The sequence below is a fragment of the Cyrtonyx montezumae genome, unplaced genomic scaffold (assembly GCF_038088225.1).
Source record: "Cyrtonyx montezumae isolate F1298 unplaced genomic scaffold, pur_monq_1.0 scaffold_35, whole genome shotgun sequence".
NCBI classification, from domain to species: domain Eukaryota; kingdom Metazoa; phylum Chordata; class Aves; order Galliformes; family Odontophoridae; genus Cyrtonyx; species Cyrtonyx montezumae.
In genome coordinates, this window is record NW_027072040.1 from 935,423 (window position 1) to 962,733 (window position 27,311).

General features: G+C 49.9%; 2 protein-coding genes across 7 annotated transcripts in view; one reads left to right on the plus strand and one right to left on the minus strand.

The window, feature by feature from the left end:
* Positions 1 to 422: 422 nt before the first annotated feature.
* On the minus strand, positions 423 to 2,030 carry CIDEC (cell death inducing DFFA like effector c). The gene is made up of 6 exons (XM_065745272.1): positions 1,812 to 2,030; positions 1,659 to 1,726; positions 1,366 to 1,510; positions 1,144 to 1,293; positions 844 to 1,028; positions 423 to 762 (listed from the first exon to the last, which is right to left on the minus strand). Exons 2-6 carry the CDS (start codon positions 1,706 to 1,708, stop codon positions 576 to 578), a joined length of 717 nt encoding a protein of 238 aa, XP_065601344.1. The 5' UTR covers positions 1,709 to 1,726; positions 1,812 to 2,030; the 3' UTR covers positions 423 to 575.
* A 1,258-nt stretch (positions 2,031 to 3,288) lies between these two features.
* Positions 3,289 to 27,311, plus strand: part of ZC3H18 (zinc finger CCCH-type containing 18) — a 38,585-nt gene continuing 14,562 nt past the window's right edge. For 2 of the 6 annotated variants that reach the window (XM_065745426.1, XM_065745427.1), the window contains exons 1-9: positions 3,289 to 3,347; positions 8,740 to 9,335; positions 11,852 to 11,936; positions 14,335 to 14,483; positions 14,791 to 14,883; positions 15,459 to 15,616; positions 16,807 to 16,839; positions 18,370 to 18,496; positions 19,580 to 19,866. In XM_065745426.1, coding sequence (XP_065601498.1) covers positions 8,754 to 9,335; positions 11,852 to 11,936; positions 14,335 to 14,483; positions 14,791 to 14,883; positions 15,459 to 15,616; positions 16,807 to 16,839; positions 18,370 to 18,496; positions 19,580 to 19,866 — 1,514 coding nt within the window. In that variant the 5' untranslated portion in view covers positions 3,289 to 3,347; positions 8,740 to 8,753. The remainder of the gene's footprint in view (positions 3,348 to 8,739; positions 9,336 to 11,851; positions 11,937 to 14,334; positions 14,484 to 14,790; positions 14,884 to 15,458; positions 15,617 to 16,806; positions 16,840 to 18,369; positions 18,497 to 19,579; positions 19,867 to 27,311) is intronic. The other 4 variants (XM_065745428.1, XM_065745429.1, XM_065745430.1 and 1 more) reach the window with 3 other exon arrangements.

Below are 27,311 nucleotides of genomic sequence, written 5' to 3' on the forward strand. Positions count from 1 at the left end.
CTGGGGTTAAGCCAATGTTAACCAGTAAATCCTACATAAAACCACTGCAACCGGAGCTTGGCTGGGTTAATGGGGTCCTCTTCCTTCTGTAACTCAGCATTATTGAGCTTGTAGGGGGCAACCCAGGGGGATGCACATACACCACTCACTCCTCACCCAGGATACTCCCTCTCTGAAACCCTGTCCCCTCTCCAGCACAGGTGGGCACCAATTTGCTCTCCCTCCTCTCACTCCTGCCAGGAGCTGGCACCAGGCAGGCAGAAGCAGAGCCACAGCTCCCCCAGGGCCTCTTGCAGCAGCAGCCCTTGCACCACAGCCTGGCACATCCCTGTGCCAAGTGGGGCAAGCAGCTGAAACCCCCCCCCCCACACACACACACACAGCCAGGGAGGGGAAAGGACACAGAGCAGCCTTGCAAAAAGCATAGTTTTACTTGAATAAATATATTTACAGAGCAGCAGGCATCAAAGAGAAGAGGTGGCTGCATCCAGCCAGCAGCATGCAGGGAGAGGCTCTGGGTACTGACCTAGGGAGGGACTCTGGGACCCCCAGGAGGGGACATAACCCCCTTCTCTTCACTGCAGCATCTTGCTGGGGGGCAGCAGGGGGAGGGTGTGAGGCAGGACATGGGACAGCGGCACATGGCTCTTCTCCTCCTTGGGCTCCTCTGTGGCATCCAGCAGCTGCTGCATGTAGCAGGAGGTGCCCAGCAGCACGTGCCCCGTGGCCTGCATGCTGAAGAGCATCCAGCGCAGCGCTTCCCTGGGTAGGGGGTCAAAAAAACAAAGAGTGAGCATCACTCTGTGCTCCCGTGCATGCTGTGGCTTCCCTCCCAGCACTCACTTCATGAGCCTCTTGGCCCCGTAGCAGCGCAGGTCATAGGACATGCTGTAGGTGCCATAGAGCGTGGCTTTGACGTTGAGGCAGCCCAGGTCCTGCGGGTTGGTCTTGTACAGGTCAAAAGTGACACAGGCGACATCGATGCGGCGGGGCGGCTTGCGGGACAGGCTCAGCTGGTAGCCAGGAGCCTAAAGCACAGCAGGAGTTGCCCAAGGAACCTCCTGCTGCCTCACCCAGCATCATCCCCATTGACCCCAGTGGGATGCCCACGGGATGAAACAGGCTCCCACAGCCCACGCTCACCTTGCAGGCAGACCACGACTGCCCCTTGCCCAGGGCCATCAGCACTGTGCCCTCCTCCAGGGTGCAGAAGAAAGCCTCCGTCTCCACCACAGTGCCATCCTCATCCAGGACCAGCGTGATGGGGTCGGGGACGAGCAGGGTGCTCTGAGCCTGCAATGGGGCTGTAGTGAGGGGACAGCCCATCAGACGGATGGGTCTCAGAGAGGCAGATGGAGAGCTCACCTGGCACAGCAGCTCTGCCAGGCTGTGGGCCATGATGCCCTTGCGCAGGCTGCGGTCCCAGTTGCAGACACGGAAGGGTCGGGGCCGTGGGGCCGGGCTGGAGAGGAGCAGCTGCTGGGTCATGGAAGCACTGGCGGAGACACATCTGGAGGGGATGGGGAAGGTCAGGGAGCTTCCCAGCGCCAGCACCCCCAGCCCAGGGCTTTCACTCAAAGTGCTGAGAGGTATCAGAGTCAGGGGGGGAAAGGCAGTGATGTCCTCTGCCCAGGGGACAGCGTCACCCCAAAGCTTACTTGGTGACAGGCGCAGCCAGGCGCAGGCTCAGGGACTTGGCGTAATCCATGCTGGCACAGGGCTGAACCTGGCAGGGAAAAAGCTTCAGCTCAGGTTTCCAGCTCTCCCAAACCCTTCAGAAGACCCCAGCCCTATATCCCAGTGGTACCCACCCTGCTCAGCAGGGACAGTGCCTGCCCTTTGACCAGGAACAGGCAGGAGGCAACGGGCAGAGTCCTGCTGCCAGCACAGCTCTTGCGTAAAGCAACATGTGGGCCCTGAGTCAGTTCTGGAGCAAAGGTTAGCAGAGATATAGGGCTGTACCCCCAGCCCCTTTGGGGGACTGCGAGGAATTTAGGGAGCCAGAGGCACCCACCCCAGCAAATATGATAGTCTGTGGATAGCTCCCATCGAAGAGAATCATGCATCCCCATCCCCATCCCCATCCCCATCCCCATCCCCATCCCCATCCCCATCCCCATCCCCATCCCCATCCCCATCCCCATCCCCATCCCCATCCCCATCCCCATCCCCATCCCCACTCACCTCTACCAAACAACCTCAATCTATGTCCCACGCAGCTCCATTCACCTTATATAGCTGTCACAAAGGCTCCACCCCTCCCGACCTCGCCCCTCCCACCTAAACCAGTCCCCTCCAGCTACTGGCACAAGGGGTGGGACCAGCCCTGCCGCGCTGATCCGCTTGCAGCTCCTGCAATGGGGCAGTGAAGGGACAGTCTCAAGAGTGCATCGTCCCAGTAGTGAAACAAGCACTGTTCCAGCGCCCCAAATGCTTGGTGCTCACTTGCACGTAGCTGTGCCCCTGCGTGTGTATGCACATTTACACTCAATCCACATGTGTGCATATCTACGTTCATTTCTGCATAGAAACATGCATCCATACGCATGCACGTCTCCATGCGTGCACGTGACCGGCCTCGTGTGACGTGTACAGACCGCTTCCCGCGCGCGGCCCCTTTAAGGGGCGGGCAGTGCATAGCTCCGGGTCGCGCAGGCTCCGCCCCCCTCGCTCCCCTCCCCCCGCCTGAAGGGCCGTCGCCCTCTGATGACGTCACGCCATGGCCGCCTTGCGCCGCCGCGAGTAGAGGCCCCGTCCCGTCCGCGCCGGAGCCGCTGCCGCCGCTGTCCCCCGCCCCGCTCGCGCCCCGCCCCGCCCCGCCCGTTGTCCCCCCGCCCCGCTCGGCCCCGCCCGGCCCAGGTGAGCGGCTCCAGCCCCGCCGCGCTCCTCGCGTGCCGGCTGCGGCCTAGTGCCGGGAAACGGAGGGAGCGGAGGGGGGGGGGCGGGCCCGGGTGGCAGCGGCGGAAGCGGGGGGGTGGGGGAGGGGCGGGAGCAAGCGACCCCTGAGGGGATGAGTGCAGGTGATGGGACGCTCCCGGCGGGGTGGGGTTGGTGGGAGGAGGCGAAGGGAGGGGAGGGGGGCGGCGGCCCCGGGGTGCCCCCCCACCTAAACCCGGCGGTGCTGAGATGGGGCTGTTCGGGGTGCGGCCCCGGGGTGGGTGGGAGTGCGGAGGGGGAGAAGCTGAGGTGGGTTGGGGGGGGTTTGATTGAAGGGGTAATGCTGGAGGGGTGGGTTGCAGCCCAGGCCTGAGGGGTTCTGACCGACTTTCTTCCCACACAGGTGGGAACAGGGAGAGCTCCGGAGCCTGGGGTGCTGCAGGTCCTCAGCCTGGCAGGAGGAAGCTGAGGTAAGGCCGGTGAAGTTCAGCTTTGTGGGTATTCACAGATTCTGCAGTGTGCGAGGGTTACTGTACTTGTTCTGTGGCATGGTGTCGTGGCTCCTGTCATTCAAAATTAGCATCTGCCAGCACAGAGCTGCAGGAAGGGCCGGGTGTGCTCCAGCTGTAGGAAAATCAGTTTCACTATGAACACAAACTCCAGCTGCGTGCAGCTCTGTTTCTCTTAAGCTTTCTGGCTTAAAGCTCACCTGATGCAATGTAGTGAGTTGAATCAGTGTTCTGGATCAGAGCTGTGTGCATTCTTTTAAAAGTCAGCTCACTGAAGATGGCTGTCACCAAGGGGTTCTCTTACATTAATGCCAAAAGGTGGCTTAGTTCTCTGCATTAACAACTTACCTGACAGCTGCTGGATGCTGTGCATTGTCAAAGTCAGCTCTTCTTAGAGGATGTCAGATAAGTTTGTATTTTAGTTAATTAACCTGCTAAGGACTGTGGTCTCATTCAAAACAAAGGGCTGAGTGCTTTGCTTTTGTTCTGTTTCTTCCTGATTTAATATGGCTTTTTATTTCCTTTTCTTCCTGTTTTTGTTGTTCTTTTATGTTTTTGCTCATTATGGTTCCTGCCTTCCATTTCTCTTTTGCACATTTCTGTCTCCAAAACCTTTTTGTGCTGTGTTAGTTTTCTAACCAATCTTGTCAGCTGTGTTTCCCATTTGTTCTCCTCGGCTTGCACATCACTCTTCACCCATCCTTGTGACTTGACTTGGAACTTTTTTATTCTGCATTTAAGCACTGATGTTCATGGATAAATGGAAATATTTTGATTTTGCATTGGAATGGCTACAAGAAGTTGAAGAAAATAAAAATAAATAACCAGCAAACTTTCTGTTATCCCTGAGAGTTCTGCCTGAACAGAAAGGCCTCTGTTCCCTCTCACCAGCAGTGCCAAGAGGCAGTGCTGGTCCCCTGGTGTCTGCCCCATGAGCTCCTGGGAGCTGCGAGGTGTCTGTCTGGAAGTTATGGACGTTGGGGATGAGCTTGGTTCTCACCATCCCACTGGCAATTTGTACAGTTAAAGAGAGAAGCTGATGGATCTGTCAGGACACGTTTTTTTGTGGGGCCCTCGATGCCTTCTTGCTGCCAGAGGTGCTGAAATCAGCTGAGCCATTGGTTGCTGTACTGTGTTCAGGGTGTATTTCTTGTTCATTTGTGGCACTGTATGAAGGCTGAGGGAGAAATTTAATGAATGGAAACAACGCTTGCCAAGATTATCTTTCCATGGTGCCTGCTTCAGATTGGTCCTGTCAGTACCACTGTTTAGTCTGCCACCAAACTGCTACCTTCAGCAGTGAGTCAGCTGCATACGAAGCTGAGCTTCGTCAGCTTGGTTAACGATACGGCTTAAACTTCTAATGAGTTCTGGTTGGGAAAAAAAGAGCAGTAAGAAACCAGAATTTCAGCCTCCTGCCTGTGATAGGCACTGCTGGGAGACATGCAACCAGAGCACAAAGCAGAGAAACGCTGTGCTGAGTGGGAGCAGCCTATGAGGTGTACCTGTGTGATCCCAGACTAAAACCTGTAACTGGAAATGTTTTCCAGCAGGGCTGTGAGTCTCGAGTGGGAGCAGGGAACGAGATGGGCACCCTCTGCTGTTGCATCCAAATCCTCCTGGGTGGGGGCAGCTGTGCCAGTGGCTGATGTAGAAGGAGCACCACTGTTCCACCATACGTGGGCCATGAAATGCTGACCAGTTCCATTCCTTAAGTTGGGAATATTCAGAGCTCAGTCTGTGGAGCTTCAGCACTGCTTCCTGCTGCATATGTATTGTGTAACTTTTCCACCAGGCCTGGATGTGACAACAGGCCATCTTGGAGAAAAGCAAGGGCTGTGTTCTAACAGAGGGCACTGGCTGCCTCTTTAATGGTCTGTGTGTGTGCAGGGAGCAAGGCAAGGGGCTGCAGGGAGAAAAGGCAGTTTGGTTAGTAAGAAAGCTGCAGATCATTGCAGCCAGATGTCCCCTAGGGCTCTTCTTACCTTTTTCATCCTGTTCCCAAGTGCTTCTGGATGTGTCTTTTCACAGTGCCTTCTCTTGTCTCTAGACATTTAGTGAAGGGAAGGCCAAACTTTGCAAAAAGCTGTTGAGGGGTTTTCTTCACTTCACTTGCTTGCATTTTTGGTGGACCATCTGTAATACTCTTGATGGCAGCACCAGCAGGCTGCTGCATGACACAACAGGAGCTGGATGGGTCATGAGGATTCAGAAGGAACAACAGGAGGGAGATTCTTGCTCGATCTGCGGGGACAGCAAGCGGTGTCAGAGCTGGGAGGATGGCATGTGTTTGCTGCAGATGGGACAGCTGGAAAGCTTAGCTGCCAGATATGCAGTGTCTCTACTGACAACATGAGAACTGCCTCTAAGGGACTTACAACTCGTTAAAGCATGCACAAGTGCTTCTGTGGACAGTGCAAGACACAGTTCTGGCCAAAGGTGCGTGCCGTGGCTGCATTTGCTCCAAAGCTTCTCAGTGGAAGGGTTGTACATTTTGTCAAGCCTGGCAGAGCAGACCGTTCTGAACTCATCTGTTTTAGATGTGAGGGAAATGAAAACTTGACGCAGTTTCAACAGATGAAGCCAGTTTTGTAGTAGAAGAGGTAGGGCAGCTGTGGCCAAAGTCAGCTTTGCCTGAACTACCTGCAGTTTTGAAGATAGCTCTGAAGATAAGCCGCTGCTAATTGAGAGGTGTCGCTGGTTCATTGCCCCATCACTCAGAGCTACAAGTCAAACCATCTTACTTGTAGTTTAGAAGTTAACTTTTTGCTTTTATAACCAGTTTTGAAGGTGGTGAGGAGCAGTCTTGGTTCGAAGACAAAAATTCAGGATTTCCCACGAGTGTGAAAGCTGTGCATTTCTGCTCCGTTACTTATGTCAGTATTGCTCAATTTGAAATGCTTCCGTGGAGTCATTTTTATCCTCAGATTTTCCTAATATCCATCTGTATGTGTAATTAAAGGAGAGTGGAAAGAAAAAACAACAGTTTTTTAAATAGCAACTTGCAGGATTCCAGAGCTTTGGGATGAACTGCTGTGCAGGTTATTGTGAGGCAGGACTTGGGATGTGTGCTTTAGGTTGTCAGGAAAGGGACAAAGCCATTCCAGCTTGCAAGGAGGCTTGAGTGACTATGGTAAAGGCTCCACCATTCCACAGAATTTTTCCTCTGGTGCTCTCACCTGTCATAGCACTCAAGTTATGTATTTTATTCCCTATAAGAGTGGCTACAAGTAATACTGGTTAGGTCAGAGATGAGGCGTTCTCCCATCTCAGATCATTCTTCTGGTGTGTTGCTGTTCCAGGTAAGCTTGTGACTGTGATCTAAACCACATTCACTTGCTGTCCTCTTGGCTCAGACCCAGGGGGATGCCCAGGGGTGAGGGATGGCTGGAGGATTTGTTTTCAGAAAACCTGATTTCCTTGATCTTGGGGCATCTTTTCTTGCACACCAGTGAACAGGGAACAGCTGAGCTGTGCTCTTGCTGAATTCCTACAGCATAGAAAACAGCGTGGAGACCATAAGTGCCTTCTGTGTGTTGCTTCACTGCTCGAGCAGGTAGAGGCACCAGGAGGATGTCGGGCCCATTGCTGAAGGGAAACTTGCATGAAGCCAGAGGCACTCACTGCAAAAGCAGATCGCTTGGATTTTGTGACCTCTTTGCAATCAGCTGTCACTTACCGTGTTTCTTATCATTTCTGCTGTTGGAAATGAATAGGAAGTTGTTATAACTAGCAATGCTCTGGATTTTTTTTACAATAGCTTTAATAGTGGAGGTGAATGTTTCATGCTCATGAGTCCAGCTGGGGGGTGAGAATGTATTCCTTTTCTCCCAGCCCTCTGGAGGGCTCGGTGTCGAGTGCAGAAAGGCAGCGAGTCACTTAAAAGCCTTGCTTTGGTTCTGGTTGTTCTTAAGGAATTAGAAAACAAATTTCCTGAATACATCTGTACTTGACAGCTTCTGTATTTCTGCTGGCCTCTTCAGGCTGACCTTTCGGGTGTAATACGCTGAGCTGCTCTACATGCATGCAAAGTGTAACTTCTCAGGCACTTAGGCAATTAAAACTGCTGTCATAAAATTCCTCTTGAAGCCAGTAACGATTTGTGCAAGCATTTATGAACTCAGCATCAACCTTTATACGCTCAGTAAGAATATAATTTGTTTCAGACTGCATCCTGCTTAACTGCCCAGAGCCACTACCACGGAGAGCCAGTTGCTGTCTTTTAATTTGGTTTATCTCTTTTCAGTAAAATCACAGCTTTGGTTGTGAGCAAGAGCCAACTTGCTCAGAAGTGCAAGGAGGGAGGCACGAGGTGCTTGCAGGCAGCTCAGCACGACCCTTCTGCTCCACAGGGCTCTGTTGGGTGTTCGTATTGCCCTCACGTGTATGAGCTAGCTGATGTTTGCTCAGTGCTTTGGAGACTTGAAGTCAGGCAAAGTTTCTGGGTGCTATTGTTTTGATACACTCGTACTGCTGCTTTTATTTTTTGAGGAGCATTGGTAGCTTCCCTGCGACCTCCCATGCTGTGACAAGCAAGAGAGTGACTTTCAGCTCCAGAGTCTGCTGCCAATGCCAGCTAATGAGGGCTGCACTGTGCTGGAGGCAGGCGATGCTGTCTCAGTGATGACAGTACATCTGGCAGCATGTGGGGCACGGATGCAACAGCCCTTGTCCCAGGAAGTTTATAGGGAAGTAGATGAGAAGCATGGGTAATAAAGCTCTTCCTGATTTTCCAGCACAGGCTCTTAGCACACAGAAGCAGTGCTCCATGCTCCTCCATCTGCTTTCCTGTCATATCTCAGCACCAAATTCCCTGACCACACTTCCTTTCCTTTAGTTTTCTTGAACCTGTCCTGGTTGTGGTGTAAAAAGGACTATCAAAGTATGGGCTGTTTTTCCCAGAATCGTTGTAAATGGTGTTCTTGCCTCTTCAGGAGTCCATGCTATCTGCAGTGCCACATGCTTATACTGACCAGATGAGTCTGAAAACATGACCCTGTGCTCTGGAGCTCGCTCACTTGCTTGCAAGAGAAATGCCATGGGGGTGGGAGGCCTGACTTGGGATTTCTCATGATTACTCAGTGAGCTGCTCTCCCACTGGTAGAGCTTGTAGATGAAATCCCAGCCTCAAGCTGTATCCATGTAAATCAAGAGTAACACACTCTCAGCTTATCTGGAGTAATGTTGGGGTAAGCTTTTTTATGCAGTTTAAACTGTTTCCTTCTTGAAGATACATGTGATAAACCACATTCACGGATCCGGGCATTTTCATTTTTCCCCCTTTAGGACACAGCTTTTTTTTTTTTTTCCCAGCTCATTCCCCATAACAAGTGTAGCATTTTTCCTTCCACAGGCTATTGGGTACTGATGGATGTTTCCAACAGCCCTGAGCGAAACCCCTGCTCTCCTGATGAGGACCAGCAGCTTTCTGACGACGAGGTCCTGAAGGAGAGCGGTTCAGAGCGGGGACTTGATGGAGAGGGTGGGCAAGGCAGCGTCCTGGGTGAGGAGGAGGATGCAGCCCGGGCACTGAGCCGTGGCGAGGAGAACCACTCGGATGAAGAGGACCACTTGAGCGAAGCCAAGTCTCAGGACTCTGACAACAACGAGCAGAGTGGGGAGCTGAAGAGCCCCCCACCTCGCAAAGGAGAGGAGGAAAACCGTGCCAACGACCTCGGTGATGAAGCGTCCTCTGTCACCCGCGAGCTGGATGAGCATGAGTTGGACTATGACGAGGAGGTTCCTGAGGAACCAAGTGCTGCTCCTGCAGAGGAGGATGTTGAGAAAGCTGCTGGTGAGGATGATGAGGAAGAGGAGAAAGGAGATGACGCTCCTGAAGAGGGGAAAAAATCCAGCGGTAAAAGCGATGATGAAAAGGATGGCCAGGATCCCGTCAAGGAGAAGAAGAAAGAGGAAGATGATGGAGAGATCGACGATGGTGAAATTGATGTAAGTAGGAGCTGATCTGGGGAGGTCAGTCCTGCTGGGAGAGAGCTGTGCTTGTGTTTGGACTGCTGCCTTGCTGAGCGCCGTGCCTTTCTGTGTTCTCTGGTGTGGGTGTCTGTGCTAGTTGTGTCCCCAACGTGCAAGTAACACGTTTCCATCAGAGGTAATACTGCGTTGTGGGCCAAGTCCTAACCTCGGTTGCTAGGGCATCCATTGCCACGTACTGTAGAAAAATTTTATGTGCCACATGTTGCTGGAGCAGTTGCAAGTAAGCTATTCACTGCCTAACGTGGAACAGCTCCAGTGCCTTAAGAAACTATTCTGCTTTGGCTCTCAGAGGACTTCTAGGTAATGCTGATGGCAAATTACTTAGCGATGGATCAGGCATTCAGAAGCTGTCTCATCTGTTTGGTTTGAGAGGCCGAAGTGCAGCTCCTGGACTTGGTGTCAGGGGTGTGAGAAACCCAGGGCCCCAGGTGTGCTCTGGGAGCAGCAGGAGGAGCAGACCGTGCTGGGCTTCCAGGGAAGAGCTTAACCAGGCAGGCTCTGTGGGGATGGTCATCAGCTCGGGGATGTGCAGGCCCAGTAGGTGCTGTTTCACAGCTGAGAAACATAAGCAGGTATTTAGGAAAAAGGGAGCACTGTTTGTCCTGCTGTGCTCAGGGGCCGAGGTGGGATTTTATTAGAGTGGAGCCCATACAGAAGGATTGTTTCTCAGTCGTATTAAGACCAGAAGAGAACAATTTGCTCCACAGTCAGCTGTTTTTCACCCAAAAAAGCTGTGGGGTTTTTTTGTTTTGGTTTTCTTTTTGGTTCTTAAAAAAAAAAAGTGATGCAGCTTTCCCTCGTGCCCATACTGCCAAGCAGTTTCCCTAACCACTTACAGTGTTTTCCAAAAGTTTTGTGTGTTTCTGATTGAGTTAGAAGAAATTTTGGCGTGATGTGAGAGAGTCCAGGAAGGATAAAAAAAAGTCCCCAGAGTCCTGACTCCGTGCCTGCTTCTTGATTAAAATATGAATGCTTTCCTTTAGAATCTGTGGCATTCTTAGGGCCGCTCTCCTTACAAAGCACGGGATGAATTTGTACTGTGTTTCTCATACATTAACTCATAACGGGGTTCCCAGCTGCCTGATTCCAAGGAGACCTCACAGAAATAAATACTTTCCCTTTTGTTCCAAGTACAGCGTCTGCAGAGACTTCACACGGCTCTTTTGAAAGCAGAGAGTTGAGCTGGTCGTGCCATTCACACGTCCCTGAATGCCATCCCTGGCTTTTGGGGAACCTCTCAAAACTCCACGTTTTCCTCTGCTTTCAGGCTCCCCTCTTTGGAGGAGGGGATATTGATACGAATTTTAATTTGAATAAAAGTGTTGTCTTTAAAATCAGGCCCTCCTGTTGCCCTCGAGGGGACGCAGAGGGGGCTGTTAACCCGTCTCTCTGCAGACCCTGTGTTCATCTAGAGATGAACAATGCTTTTTCCTCATTTTTTAGCTTCTAATTTGATCAGAGCACACGACTTTCTTAATCTGTTCCCACCGCTGCTACGGGGCAGTTGGTATTGCCTTGTGGTGGGAAGGCCTCCCCACCAGCTGCTCCCTGCTCAGATGTTCTGTGCCCTGAAAAATGAGTGGTGAACGGAGATGGTGAGATAAGGCATGTGCCTTTTAGGAGAGGTAACTGTTTTCCTTGAGAGTGTCTGGTGCCTGACAGCTCTGTGCTCACATAGAACAAAGGGGAGGCAGGGACTTCAAAGCCCTGGCTGCTGTCTCCTGGAGGAGTTTCGTGGCGTTACTCCATGCTTGTCCCCTGTGGTTCTGAGCCTTCGAAGAAACCTCCCATCTTCCTGAGTTTCTTCCTCTCTAACTGCTGCGTGGAGCTGAGGAGTGGAGGGTGACTGTATTGGGTCACTGCATTAAGTGCTGTACTCAGGAATTCTGCTGTGTAGTTTATATCAATTAACAGAAGAAATTTGCTTGAGCTGAGCAGGTGTGACGGGTGCTGAGCAGAGACAGACAGAGTGAGGGCTCTGGAGGACAGTGGCATCACTCAGCTGTGCTGCCATAGCTATCAGGGTGCACTCATAGCCTGCAGCAAGGAAAGGTAATGCAATTGAGCTCGTTTGCATGAGGCTTCCTCTAATTGCATTCCGCTTGGCTGTGAGCTGGAAGCACACAACCAGCCTCATTCAACCAAGGTATGTTAAGATTTTAATCCACTGCACCATTGGTTTTTGGGCCTCTGAGTTTAGGTTGATGCAGCATGGTCTACATGTGGTGCCAGGATGTTTCACGATGCCTTCTGGGTCTTGCAGTCAGCTTTGAGAAGCACTGAAGTTGATCCACGTTCCTGCTGCTAGCAGTGCATTGCAGATATACTAAGGGGTGTTTATCACAACCTTTTTTTTTCCTTAATTTCCCCTGTGCTTTGCCCCAGGGTGTGCTTTCAGTGACTGATATCTGACCATATTGTGAAATGTCAAATCGCTGTGTGAAATGTCAGCCTCTGTCTGTCTGTTCCAGGATGATGACTTGGAAGAAGGAGAAGTAAAAGATCCCAATGACAGAAAAGTGAGGCCTCGTCCCACCTGCAGGTTCTTCATGAAAGGTAATGGCATGCTGTAATGGTGGAGCCAAACCAAAGGTGCTGTCATTTTTCTCACTCCATTTTACAGCTGCTCTCTACACCATAATCTCTGCTCCATGTATCCCCAGTATCACCTTTCTGGTGGCCAGGTGCTGAATTTACACAGGGCCAATATGCAAAAAATCCTGTGACCCAGGTGTGCTGAACACAGGAGAAGCAATTAAAGAGAGACCAGAGTTCTTAAAACAGCATGGAGTAGAACTGCAGGGGCTGGTTTAACAATCAGCTGTTGCTTCAAGAGGTTCTGTGATGTTATTCACTGGAAAACAAAAATGGCAGATTTCATTATTTCTTATCAAGCTGATGCCTTGCCAAAATGTAATTGTTTCTTGCAATTTGATGGCCAGCTCACTTTCCCAGTTATTAAACAGCACCCTTATTATTTTTTAAACTGAAAATAGGGCTAGAAATAGTTTCCCTCTGAGAAATATAAATGCAGCTCATATGGATTCCTGCTGAGCCCTTGCAGACAAGCAGGCTGAAATGCTCTTGTTGACCAGATGCCTGCATAGCCATAGCTTTTTATTCCTCAAGCTGAAAGGTTATGCTGTGCTGAATGAGAAACCACGTTCCTGAAATAAGCTTGCAGTCGTCAGTCTCAGAAGGAGTTGGAGCAGGTAGTCATGCAATGTATTTCTCCCTGCAAATTAAACCTAAGACTTGATGCTTTTAGATCTAACCATTATGCTTCTTTTTGATTCTTCCTAATGCACCATTCCCCAAAGCCCATGTGACTTTTTACTGTAGAGAACCGATTTTATAATGATTTTCTTAAACTGTTTACAGTTCTTGGTCAGTTATGTTATAAACTATATAGTTCTTCCTTCAGCCTGCTCATTTACCATGCTTTACTTCGTGATCACCATTGAAAAATTGATTGAAATCTGAAATTGAAAGGAGGGTGGAGAGCAGGGTGGAGTCCTCCCTCCTTGCATCAGCAGCACACGCAGCGTAGGGACCTGCCTGGGGGTTTCCAGAGACGTGCCCATCGCCTAGCACATCCCTGGCTTCCTCATCTTCTGCCTTTGCCTAGCATGATAGGGATGCTGATGGCACAGGGAAATCCCTCTGCTTGCTCCTTAATCCTTTGCACAACACACACCTCCGCTGGATGGAAATGTTTGCCTGAGTCAAAGTTCAGGCTGCGGGCTCTCCTGCCCCAGGTGTTCTTTGACTTGGCACTGGTTCAGGTCATGCTGACGCTGGCTTTGGAGCGCTCCCCTCAGGGCTTTGTTGCCATCATGTGCTGCTCTCCTGGGACCTTGAGGACATCCAGTTTTTCAGCCTCGCTGTGCCTGATGAGCACTCGTCCAGCTGCATCACCCCTATTGCATGAATGGAGAGTTGGAGGCCTTTCAGTGAAGGAGTTTGATGGGTGGCCGCTCTGCCACGTGCTCCTCAGGGGGATCATTCCCCTTGACACCTCTGTGCAGGTAGTACCAGCAGTAGGAGCTGGTGGAGTGTCTCACAGACCCCCTCCAGGGACCAAGTGCTTCCCTCCACCCAGGTGCAGCACGGATTTCTGACACGATGCTGAGGCCTGGGAGACTTCTTCCTTGGGCCACATGCTGCCAGCAGCTCTGTTACCTGTAAAGTCGATGTGTTGATGCCCAAGAAAGCACAGAATTAGTAATGCCTTTGTGATGCATTTCTCCTCTGTGAGATCTGCAAAGAGTCTGTGGTCTGATGCTGAGTGAATTGCCAGCAGGAAAAAAAAAAAACGGGCATTGTTTCTAAGAGAAGCTGAATTAAAATCAGGATTTGGCTTTATATCCTCCTAGAGACCCCTGAGCACTGCCTTGGGGTCCTTGGGGTGATGACTGAAGCTAATGAGCAAGCTGCTGCAGGTTGCTGCTGCTGCTGCCCTCCTTAGCAGTGTCTCCTTTCCTGCTTTGTGCTGGCAGGCGTGTGGAGTCGGCTGCAGAGAGAAATCTGTGATATACAGTTGTGCCTCACCAGATTGCTGCTAATTCTGAATGCACTGTGATGTTTTCTTTGCTGTCAGGTTTTAGTGGTTGTTTTTCTGTGGAAGGTGAAGCTCTGAGTTGAAGCATTTGTCTTTAATATGGTTTGCAGAGCTCGTGGGCTTATTACCACGTTTGCTTAACGGTGTGTCCGCATCCATCACTCCCTTCTCCCTGGCTCAATAAGGTTCTTGTACATTCATCTGGTTGTGACTGGAGCTGTTGAATTTATCCTCCCTGGGACAGTGGGGGGTTGACAACAATATGTAAGTAGGCAAGGCTCAGCAGGCTGGGAGAGAAGGGTGGTCCTAACAGGTATTCCTTAACGGGCTTCAAATGATGGTGGGGCTGCTCAGGCATAGGTGGGCCTAACAGAGAACTGTGTATTTCCACAGGTCATTGCACTTGGGGCATGAACTGTCGATTTATACACCCCGGGGTGAATGACAAAGGAAACTACTCCTTGATCTCCAAGCCTGAGCCCTTCTCTCCGAATGGTGCACCGCCCATCGGCCCTCACCCGCTGATGCCAGCCAACCCGTGGGTATGCACTCCTTTTGTGTGAATTCCTGGCTTCTGCATTCAGCTTCTGTCTCGTGCTCCAGGAGGAGCGAAGGCTCTGAGCTAGTGTTTTAGCAAAGTTCTATACGTTTACTGCGTGTGTGATTCTGAAAAGGTGGTCTTGAAGTTGCTAGTAGAGGGGAATAATTTTCCACGTGTGTCCCAGCGCATGCCCTGCTGATGCATCTCCAGAGATTCTGAAGGTACTCCTGAGTAGCTGTTCACAAAGTGAATGCTTGCTTGAAAACTAATGTTGAATGTCTGTCTTCGTCTTCTTACCCTTCTGACAGGGAGGGCCAGTGGTTGATGAAATTTTACCTCCCCCTCCTCCGGATCCTCCAACAGAAAGTGCCTGGGAGAGAGGACTCCGGCATGCAAAGGAGGTGAGTGGCATCCTCAGGTATGCTGGCTTCCTCCAGAACACACAGACAGGTTTCACTGGTAGCAGAACGTTAGCAGAGCTTTCTTTTGCAGCGTGTCATGTAGGCTCTTTCTAGGAAGCCTTCCTTTTGCCTTTTAATTTATCAACTGCTGCCTCCAGCTATCACAATTATTGTACAGGCAAGAGGAGCTGACGTCCAGGTTTGTTTTTTTTATCAGCATGAGCCATGGGGGAGCTTGTGGCCCAGGGCAGTTTGGGGGTGCTGAAGTCATGCCCTCAGTGAAGCAGTGCTTTTCAGGCTGGTCGTTTCCCTTTCTGTTTTTCTAGCACCAACAAGATCCGTGTCTCTCTGATCACCTCAGAACACGGGGTTTGCATGATTGAAGCGTAGTACAGCAGCTGTTCTGAGCTGAGCAGTAGTGAATTATACTTTCTGCAGCAAGGCAGTTCCTTAGTGTGCACATTCCTGGGGCAGAAGAAGGGTGCTTTAGTTGAAGGGCGTATTTCTCCCAAGTGAAGATTTTTTCTGTGCCTCTGGGGAAAGTTCTCTTCACAGTACTTCTGTTTTTCTTACAGGTATTAAAAAAGGCAACGATGAGAAAAGAACAGGAGCCTGACTTTGAGGAAAAGAGGTTCACTGTGACTATTGGAGAAGATGAGCGTGAATTTGACAAAGAAAATGAGTTTTTCCGTGACTGGAATTACCGCATCACCAGAGATGTCCGAGATCCAGCGTAAGCTGCAGTTTTGTTCTTGCTGCATAGAATAGATGGGTGGGGAGTGCAGTACAGTGTGACAGTCTTCAGGTAGCTGGGCAGGAAGAACACCTGTCACCAGTTCATTCTTCTGCCTTTTTTTCTCTTTATTTTTTTTTATTTCCAAGCCATGAGAGATTTAAACACCAAAATTGGGGTTGTGAAGTTGGAGTACTGTCAGCATCCAAGAGCTTCGTGGCTGCTCAGCTGGCTGAGTGTTTATTTGCAAGGTTATTGGCACAGAAAACTCCTAACAAACATCTTGACCAGTTCCTAGTAAACTGTTCAGTAAGGGACTGGTCAGAAAGCAAACCTGGTAGCAGCTGGGGCAGAGCCTGGGCAAAAAACAAGCATCCTGAGCTCAAGTTGTAGGTGACTGCTAAAGAAGATGTGAAATGTTAGTGACCTGGGACACCTTCCTGAGAGCAGGCAGGCAGAGGCAGGTGCATGGGTACATCATTCTGCTTTGGGAGATGAGCACAGTAGTTCTGAAGCTAAAAAACGGAACGGAAAACATTTGAGAGAGGTTTGTGTTGTGCAGTGACATAGGTGAAACCATCTTTCTCTCTTGCACACATATCCTCTGTTCTTACATGTACAGATTTTGGAAATATTTCCATTCAGTTCTGCAAATTAACCAAACAGTTCCCCCTGCTGATTCTTTCCCATTGCAGAAATCAACCTCTGTCTTTTGTTCTCAGCATTCAGTTGTACCTGGGGCACGTTATCAGCAGTACTCTGTGGGTAACCATACAGCTTCGTTGTTTTATAACTGTGTGTGACAACTAGCATCTCCACTCAGTGTTCTTCTATGCCATTGCCTCATTTATGAAAGGATTTGTTGTGCTGCATTCAGGCCTTGTCTGTGCAAGTAGTCAAGCATGTAGCCAACATTAAATAGAAGTAAGCAAACAAATGGAGTTGCTGAAAGTAATGGATTTTATGTAGAAGCAGGCTGAGGTGTTAAAATACATAGTGTGCACAGGCAAAAGTTACCAAGTTGTTACTGCTGTATGATCTAGAAATAGCAGTTTCTCTCTCATTCATGGATTGACACCAGCCAATGATCCAGTGATGGTTCAGCTGGGATGTTAATAAATGCTGTCTTGTGACATGTGGAGATGTCGAAATAGTTCATGAATCCCTTTCTCTTTTTTGAAAAACTATAGGGAGGTGGACATCAAAGAAAACATTAACTATGGGTAAGCAGGTCTTTGATTCTGGTACTGTTGCATCTGTAAGAAAATATTCCCCTTTTTTTCTCCATTGCACTTCTGAAAACTTCCGAGGCCACAGACACCTGGCATGCAGATGTGGCTGGCAGTTCATTGAATGGATGTATTTTTGGGGTGATACCCATTATTCACCTAAGGGTTTAAGCACTGAATTATCTGTAATTGCTTAAATGCACAGCAGGGCTGCTCATTAAATGAATAAAAAGACTATTAATGGCATAGGAAGGGAATGCAGAGATTTGGATTTGAGGCTGGGTTAAAAAGTGAAGAGTTTCCTTTTTGGTGTAGCTTGAGATTTTTTTCTGTTTGAATGCCTGATGTCTCTACTGCTACCTGGTTGGCATCAGCCTTTGGTAAAGGGTTGGGCAGCAGTACTCAAGATTCCCTGGTATGCTTTCCTTTGCCCTATCAATTCAGGCAGAAACCTTAAATCATTTAAAAGTACTGAAAGAAATACAAGTAGCCTCTAGTCTGGCAGGGGAGCACTTCCATTGTAGCCTGGCTCAGGTTATTTGGCACTTCTTCAAATGCAAATTCCCCTTACTCACCAGCCAGAGTCCCTGTGTGGATGATCTGTAAGTTAAGAGTGCTTGTTTGCAATCCTGGTTCTGCCACGCTGACTCTTCTGTGGCCCTGGAAGTTTCTTGTTTCCCATACCCACCTCCCCATCTGTACCATGGATCTGATATTTGCACTCCAGGTGGCTGGCAGGGATTGGATGTGGTTGGATATACGAATTTAAAACGTCAACTAAAACCATCAGAAAATGCTAACAGAAATCTTTAAGCAGAGGAGGCGTTGGAGATTTAAGGAGGGTGGGATTTAGATCCTTTTCCTCCTCTAAAGTAATTACAGTATTTTGTATGTCACGTCCCCCCCCCCCCCCCAAGTCCATTTGTGTGCTCGGGGGCTTTCCACTGGAGGATATCAGCTGCAGTTGCAGTTACCTTCAATGCATGGAGTACTTCAGGTGTAGGGACACAGCACTGCTGTCTGACTGCTCAGCATCACTGCTCCCTGTCCAGGCAGCACTGCTGTGCACCCATCACCTCTGGTGGCCGTGGAGCAGGAGGTGGCAGCCTGCTCTTCTTGGGGTGTGCTCGAGAGAGCTGTGCCTGTGAGCACAGAGGGTGCAGCCCTCGGTCAGTGAGGCAAAATGTGTTCTGTTACATCTACATACGTTGGAAGTAGCTGTAAGGAAGCGATGGGTGGTTCTGTATTTTTTTACCACGTTGGTCTGAAGGCTGAATTGGGTTAGCAGTGACCTTTTTTGTGTTACCAAGAAAACGTGGTGCTTTTTCTATGATAAGCTGCATTTTAAAAAGGTGGTTTCTGTTTGGGAAATGTGGGAAATAAACCACTTTATACAGCCGTAAACCACTGAGCACATTTCTTCTTGACAGTACACAGTGACTAAGACCTGACCTAGGCTGTGTAGTGTCTCTGTATGGTGGCAAAGTGCTCTTTCCCTCTCTGACCTTCTGTTTTTCATTGTAGGCTTGATCCCTATGCAGATCCCTATTACGACTATGAAATAGAACGGTTCTGGCGTGGTGGGCAGTACGAGAACTTCAGGGTGCAGTACACAGATCCGGATCCATACCGTAACTACAGAGTAAGTAAGGTAATCCCTCTCCTTTGCTTTCCCTTTCAACTCTCTCCCAGCATTCCTACTCCTTGTCATGTTTCCAGTGCAGCTGAAGCAGGATTTCTCTCGTATGTTCAAGGTGCTAAACCTTACAGATAGTTAAATCTTCAGCAGAACACGTTAGGTAAGGGAGCTGGCAGGTCAGTGGCACTGCTGGGTGCAGCTTTCTGCTCTCCTAACACAGGGTGCTTCCTCTTCACGTGCTCTGGCTGCTTCTTCAAGCACGAGGCAGTTGTGCAACCGTTCTTGGAAGTTTTGGAGAGGGGAGGCAGTTTCCAGGAAATAATGTGGCTGAGGAATGGTTTACTTGTTAGTTACTGGGACAGGCGGAAAGGATTAGATGTGGGCAGGCAGAGGCTCCAGCATGGCTGTCCTCTGCTGCTGCAACTGCATGTTAATTGCTTTGAGTTGGGCAAGGAGAGCACCCTGCCAGCTGCCAAAACCCCAGCCACCATCAGTTGGTGTTGTGCTGCCACAAGGTACAGAACACGATGGAAATAAGGCTGTGAACCATCTCCCTGCTCCTCCTTTTGCAAGCTGTTGTGACTGAAAAGTAGTGTCTGGAAGAGTAACTGCTGCTCGCTGGGAAGCTTTTAGGTGGTGTTCATCACGTCCTTAAGAAAGTGGCTTTCCTTTGCTTTATGACTTTTTATTTCTTACAGAGGCACTGCAGAAACAGGAGCCTTGTCCTCACTGTTGCTGCATGTCATGCACCATCAATTATGTTCGTGGGCCTTGTTTCTAAAGTTGATTAGCTTGTTATAAACATTCACATTATGAGTAAATACTTGTAGGCATCAATACATTTCCTTAATAGGTATAATAAGCGAAAGTAATTTTTGCCTGTTACCTTTGAAAACGGCAAGCATGATGAATGTGGTGCAGTGTTTCTGTTCCTCTCTGCTCTCCCTGCTCTGGATTTGTCTCAGTACTTTGCTCTCACGTGGGAGGGCGTATAGGATTGAGTGTGGTCTGCGACGTGGAGGCCTCACTGTGCCCTGGGTTAGATGTTAGCACCCTGACACACTGATGGCTCTTTTTTTGTTATTATTATTAAAGGAAAGAGAGCGAGAACGGGAAAGGGAAAGAGAGAACAGACAACGTGAGAGGGAACGAGAAAGGGAGAGGGAACGGGAACGAGAGCGGCGCCAAAGGGAGCGTGAACGGGAGCGCGAACGGGAGCGCGACAAGGAGCGGCAGCGGAGGAAAGAAGAGTGGGAACGCGAGAGGGAGCGGGTGAAGAGAGACGAGAAGGACAGGAGGGACCGGGACAGAGACCGGGACAGGGACCGGGACCGGGACAAGGACAAAGATAAACCAAAGCCCCGGTCCCCGCTGCTACCGAGGTAAGCGTTGGCTTGAGTTCATACTTTGCGTTCTAGCTGTGGGTCATGTATGATTAGCACGAGCCCATCCAATGGCATAGGTTGCCAGGGACCTTACAGCCTGTCCAGTTCCTGCCCCTGCATGAGGTGAGGTTGCTCAGGGCCCCATCCCACCTGGCCCTGAGCACCTCCAGCTTGCTGGGCAGCAGTGCCAGGCCTCACCTCCGGCCTTCCTCTGGGCCTGCTCTTTGTTGTCTGCAATTCTGTAGTCTATATTTTCAGGAGCAAGGCAGCACTTCACGTGAGCCTTGCTGGCCACTAAGTGGAGCTAAAACATCAGATATGCAGCAGTCTGTGTAACTGGGATCTGAAAGGAGCAGAGTGCCAGTCCTGTGGCCTGGAGGTATGGAAATGTTCAGCTTGTCCCTGTCCGTGGGGCTGGAGTTTGTGGTGGAAGGCTGAGTCCACAGTGCAGATCCCCATCCTGCAGATGCTCTGCAGGCTCTCTGTGGCCTTGGCCACGAATCAAAGCTGGTTTGGGACTGAGTTTACTTCATCAAGTAAAGCTCCTAAAAGAGGTTAGAAAAGGTGAGAGAACTGTGTGTCTTGAAATTAGTTCCTTCTAGTCAGTACAATGACATGTGTACTGTTACTTCAGTACAATGACATGTATACTGTGTACAAGGCATGTTTGTAAAGCACTGTATAAATACAGAACTTATCTAGTGGAAAGTTCTGATGTTGCAACACCTTTTGGTTCAGAAAGAGGGAAAAGTGTGAGATTTCCTTCTGTAACACACGTTCAGGAAAACTCATCAGCAGCAACAGGACCATGGAAACCAGAGGCAGGTAGAGCTTTGTGATGGTGCATTGAGAAACATTTGGGTGCACAAGTGTGTGTATGTGTGTGCTTGGGCAGAAGGGGGTGTAGGGAAGTTGTGTTCCCCGAGACATACTGAAGCTTCTCCTTCTGAACGATGTAATTTGCTTCTTAAGCACTGGAGGAGAACATCATGAGCATAAGGAGGAGTGTGTTTTAATGTTGAACGGGGCTAAGAAGGCCAGCACCAAGATGCCACGTGGGTTTGCATGCTTTCAGGTGAGGGAAGGGATTAGTCTTGGATCTCATGCAGAATTTTTGTTTGTATTGCTAGATGGGAGGACTGATTATTTTTTATGACCTTTTTTCAAGAGGAAGTCTCATTTTCAGAGCACTGGGACTGTGTCTCATGAGTGCTCTGATGCAGTAACAGTGTCTGAATGGTCATAGTAATAAGGGGGAACTACCTTTAATTGTAGTCTTCACTTAAAACCATCATTTGTGCACTTAATTACACATTTACTGTTGGTTTGTGCTCTCGTTGAGTCAGTGATGGAAGAGATCTCACTGTCCATGTGGTGATGATGGCGAAAGCAACATCAGCTGATTGGCAGGGTGCTAGGCATTGAGTCACTGTGCCCATGATTGCCTGTCTCCTTCCCTTGACACTTGTGCACGGTCATGGGTAGGGCTTGGTGGAGAAGCTTTCACTGTCAGTGCTGCCCAGGGTGTGCTGGGTAGGAGCAGTGACCATGCTGGCCAATCTTAGACCCATCTGCCTCTTGTAACCATCTGTGTGAGCTGAGAGATGGGTTTACAGCATTTACGTGCTTCGTGGATACAGGTTTCCTGCCTCCTTTGCATGCACCTCTGTCTCGTATGCATCTCTTAAGTGAACTGTGAACTGCCTCTTGTAACTCCAGAACAACTTCTTGAAGTTAAATCTTCATAGGATTGCAGAATGGCACAGGTCAGAAAGGATCTTAAAGATCATGGCTCCCCTGGCTGTGGGCAGGTGGCCATCCATCAGATCAGGCCGCCAGTGGCCCCATCCAATGTGGTTTTGAGCACCTCCAGAGTTGGGGCATCCCCAACTCCTCAGGGCAGCCTGTGCCACAGCTTCATCACCCTCTCAGTCCTTGGTGTGCCTCTCTGTTGTCTGCTGTTATTTCTAGACGTGGATCACAGAGAACCTACAACTGTAAGTGTCCTCAGCCTGGCGCTGAAAGCTGAAACAGATGTCTGCAAGGCAGGCAGAAAGCCAGGAGGGAGGCAGAGCATGCCAGGCTTTCTTTTTGGCTTCGTGTGGGTTATGTGAAGGCTGTCAGCAAGAAGCATTTTTATCTCTTGGTGGTAAATAGGCAACTAGTAACTCAATTGATGCTCCGTTGGAAGACTCAGAATCACAGAACAGGTTCATAGAACAGCTTGGGTTAGAAGAGACCTTAAAGGTCAGCTTGGTAGAATTGCCACCCACTAAACCAGGCACTAGACATCCCCCCCTCATGCAGCAGTTTGTTCCTCTGCTCTGCATACCCCAAAGCCCTCATCACAGCCAGGGTGCAGCATCCCTCCGGGCAGCGTGGCCTTGTCCCATGCAGCCTTTGGATGGGCTTTACCCAGTGCCCATTGGAGCAGCCTCACCTTTCCCCCACATCCCTTCCTTTGGGCTGGGCTGCAGAGGCTCTGTTTTTGGCACCTTGGCATCAAACAGTTCCCAAGTTTGTTTAATGTGTAAAAGGTTTGCAATCAGTTTACGTGTCCCGGGTAGCAGGACGCGTGATAGCAGCACAGCACTCACCTGCAGCTCTATTTATAGCCTCTGTGCTTTCCCCATTCGCTGGAGCCCAGATTTTGGCAGGTCTGCCCCTCCCAGGTGCCCTCATCACCGTGTGTGCAGAACGTGGAGTCAAAAGGATGAAAGACAACTTGAAAAGCAAATGCGTGAATCATGAAAACAAGTTCCTTTTCGATGGTGCTGAAAACAGGAAACTTTAATCTGATGTCTAAACAGCGCGCAGCGGTTAAGGCTGATAACAGCAGAGAACCAGAGGACTTCCTTGCATCATGTTTGCTGCAGGTGAGGAAGATTAGCATTTAAGAAACACACACATAAACCCAAGCAGGCTCGATGGCCAGTGTTTCTCCTTCTGCCTTTTGAAAGAAGAGGCTGCAGCACTTGGGCTTCCAGTAGGGTTGGCATACGAGGATCAGACCTTCTCGAAGGAGCTTGTAATTGCTGCTTTGTGCTTGGTTGTTGTTTTTCATTTCCCAAGCTCGAGATGAGCTTTCCAAGAAGTCTACAATCTGAGATTGCAGCGCCAGTAAAATTGTTCCTCCTCCTCCTCCCTCCTCAGGCATCGAACACTCAAACAAGCCGGGACACTTTGTGATCCATGGGAGGGATAACGTGGCTGTCTGGCCCCGTGCTCCCCATTTCCAGAACAAGTTCTGGAGCCCCAGGCTGTGCCTGGTTTTGCTGAGCACCAGATTTCAGCTCTGTATCTATCTCATGTCAGTGTAGTTCACTGTTGTGCAAAGTGTGTTGGAGTAAAGTTGGCATGAAAGATTGGATTTGACTTAAAGCAGGACAAGATGTTCCAACCTGAGCGCTGGATCCAGCCGTGGTGCTGCTGGCTTTCAGCTGCAACCCTGCACAAAGAGAAACAGTAATGTGTTTTAATCCTTCTATTGTTGCATAGGTCTTTATCCTGTCATCATCCGAGTGAATCTGATTGTTTCAGCGGGGCGTTAAGCAACACATTTGCTGCTGTGGGACTTGTTAGTGTTTCTTTCCAAAGCACTGAAGAGGATTAAGGCATAGGACCCACCAGCCAGGGCAGTGCCCTGCGGTCATTGCCTCCCTGGCATGGTGGTTCCCTGTGAGCAGGAAGGGAGAGGAAATAATCCTGTGCTGTGGTCAGTGAGATAGCTCTCGGGTTCTTTCCCACCCTGATTAGCACAGGGTTTTCCACGTACAGGGTGCTGCAGGCTGTGCTTTGATGAATGTTCGGGCTAAGGTGAGAAATTGGTCCTCTGAAGTTCTCCGGGAGGTTTGTCCACATGTTGGTAAATTCAATCTAGGCCCAGGATCCAGCACCCAAAACCTGCAGGACACCAGTGCAGATGGGGTGAGGAGGATGCTCAGAGAGGAATCTGGGTGCAGACGGGAGACACCAGCAGCTCCCAAGTCCCCAGGAAGAGGCCACATCCTGGTGAACTTGTGTGCGTTGCCCTATGCGTGCAGGGTGTGCAGCAGAGCTGTGTGGAAGGAAGTTTTCCTCGTCTGGGTTAGAGGCTGTCGATGGAGTGCACTTAGGCAGCCATTAAGAATAATGCCTGCGAGTGGGGATGCTGAAACTGAAAGCAGTGTCAGAAAGGGCAGCTCTTCTGTAGTGAACCACAGATCCTTCAGAAAGCTCTTCCAGCATGGAGCACCGTGTTTCTCCCCAGCATCTGTTGAGGTGCTGGCAGCCACGGGCTGTGAGATGCTTACAGTGCTGTGGGCCCTGGGACGGAGGGCTGTGTTCCCTTTCCAGTGCTCCCTGGCATTTTTATTCAAGCTGGTTCACGTTGTCTCTGTAATAGGCCGTTATTAATCCCTGGGGTGCTCTTGTTAATGAGCAGGATACCCTGGAGTCTGAAATCAATGAGCGCAGGTTACCCAGGGCTTGCAAGTTAGAAAGTGTTAGAGGGAGGCTGATTAGATAAAGGAGTGGCAAAAAGAAGGGAATGCAAATGGAATGAATCATGAGAGTGTGTGTGTGAGAGAGAAAGAGATCACAGACTGACTGAACTTGTTTTTTGGAAGATTTTGGAGTCCTGAGGGTCATTCTCACCTTTCCTGGCAGCTGCTGGTGGTCTCCCTATAGTGCTAGGTCTGCTCCTTGCTTTGAGTCCTGCTGGAAGCAGCTCTGCACAAATCAGCTCTTGTTGAGGTGGATCACGGGATTCTAGGGGGAAGAAGATGCTCTTATGAAGGATCCCAGTTTCGTGGGGTGCAGCTTCCAGGCTGAGCAATAGAACCTGGTTAGGCAACGTCTCTTTATTCTCCCAGTTCATTTGGGAAAGGAACAATAATAAAATCTCTCTGCAAACCAACTCAACAAAACTTGTCCAGGTTCTCTGCAGAGCGCTACCGTTGTCCGGAGCTTTTGGTTGATCACTGTGGTTCCTGAGGTCGTGCAGCAAAAGGAGAAGGGTTTCGTAACCACACCTCAATACGAAGAAGGGCATCGAGTGACTCAGGTGTGGATCTCAAGGAACGTGTTTTTCTTTGCTGTTTTGGAGTCGGAATTGCCGGAGTGATCCCACACACTGGATTTTATTAAAGCCTGGCGGAGTTGGGAGCATCGCTGCATGTGGGTCCCTTCATTTCAGGAAGGCTCTCAAGGCGTCAAATGCTCGGCCCTCGGGGCAGATCTCATCGCAGATAGGTTTATCTGCCCACTGGGATGATTTCATCCTGGAGGTTCAGATTGTATCTGCAGCTATTTAATTTCAAAGCCTCTCCTCGTCGGGCTTTGAAGAGATCTTTTTATTTATTTATTTATTTTTAAGCAACTGATTACTCGGCTGGAGATGGAAACCTCTCGAGAAAAGCAAAACCTCAGCTAACACTCCTGCAGCTCAGTGGCTGCGGGGTGAGTCCAGCACTGGAGATGATTGACTTCAAGTGTGCTGGGACGGAAGATGTGCCAGCATGCACGGCTGGAGCTCATTCTGCAGAAATTATAGAGCCCTTAACGAGGGCTCCGGCGCCGCCTGCAAACATTCCTCGAGTTCACTTCCTTTGGAAAATTCCACTGACACCGCAGGAAAACGTGTGCCGGTGACACAACCTTAGCTCTCCTGCGAGAAATGAAGCAGTTTGAAAGCCCTCGTCGTCGGACTTTCCTCTTGGAGAAAAATTGAGCTGGAAGTGGCAGCCAAAACAGCAGCCCCGGAGCCAGGCTGACGTCACCGGCGACGCCGATAAGATGTGCGTTACCCGTGGTGCCGCTGTCACGCGGGGAGGGAGGGAAGGAAGGAAGCACTTTTCCCTGGGAAGCTTATTTTCCGGCTGAGATTAGAAATGCTTTAGCATCATTGGCATAGCACACGAGCAGGAAGGCTTACGGGGGGCACCCAGCTCGAATTCCCCCACCATCACCACCCCCCAGTCTGAATTCCTGCTCGGGTTTGGTGGGAGCTGGGGCCGTGCCGTGCAGTGCTGTTACCTTTGTTCCTCCTGGCCTTGCCAAAGCCACGTTCAGCTTCAGTTCTCCGCTCGATGAGAACTTTTAATTCCAGCCAAATAGGCATTAATGTGTTCGTTGTGGGAAATAAAGCAGTCAGTTATTTTAAGGTTAAAATGGGCTTCGGAAATAGCTGTGCTCTGCAGTCATCGCTCGTGCCCCGGTGATGCAGGATGCTGCTGCTCTGGGCTCTGCGAGGGAACGAAGCTGCTTTTGATTGAGTTTCGTTAGTCCCCTTCGTTCCCTTTGTCATTTTTTTTTAACCTCTTGATGTACCTATCTAATTAGGGAGTTAATTCTCTAAACGCACTCCTGTAAACTGCAAGTGGGTGAAAAAGGAGACCTGGATTTACACAGGTGCTCTGGTAGCAGGTTTGCCTGCAGCTGGGTGAGTGTTGGCCAAGGATGAGCTGGTGTAGATGCAGGAGCTGACCTCCAGGTTCACTACCCAAGCTCCCTGTAAGCCTCATGCCACCTCCAGCAGTTGTTCAGTCCCTCCACGCTGCTAGGATTCGCCAACCCAGCTCCAAAGTGGGGCTTTGTTCTCTTTGTTCCTCCTTCTTCAACCAGGGAGTTGAGCTGGCTCACAGAGAGCTCGGTCAAACACCAGATCCAGCACAGGATGGGAAGTGGAAATCACCCGGAGTGAAAGTGCAGAGAGCCTACCCCAGGATGAAAGACATTGTTAAAGCCCAGCAGCACAGCATCGTGGTGAGCAGCGATCGTGTTGGGTGCCATTCCCCATCCAGCTGTGCTCTGAACGCTGCAGCTTCCCCTGCTTTCATCCACCTGTACCCACCTGCAGCGGGACGTGGTTGTGTTTGCAGTGAAACTGGTGCTGGCTGTAATAGAGGTGGTGAGGATCTTGGCACTTGCTCACGCTCACTTTCAGTTCTGACTCCTGAATTCCACTGAAGGAGATGAGCCAAATGGCATCGGGCAGCAGTCCCTCGTGCTAAACCGAACAAGTTCATGTGGTGATGGTACATGTTGGGCACGCAAGTAACTCTTGAGGAAAGCCTTTGATAATGCCCTGACACGAGCATCATCTTTCTTTCTTGGCTCTAGTGTGGTGACACATTTACTGCTGAGTCAAAAGCCGAAGCATACCCAGAAATGAGGCCTTCTGTTGTGGTTTTCCTGGGGAAGAAACCTCTCCTCTAGAAAGTGACCTCATCAAGAGAATTGCATCAAGCCAGCTAATGGGTGCAAGTGATGGGAATTGTTCTCGTAGTTGCCTTTGCTCCAAGCTTGTAGCCAAGGCCTAGAGTTAAGTGCTGTGAAAAGGTTCTCAGCAGGTTTTTTTCCAAGTCTTGAGGTGGAAGCTGTGCCTTTCTGTGCCAGCAGAATGCTCCCCTCACACCTCCCAAAGCACGTCCCAGAGGAGAGGACATCAGAATGACGTGCAG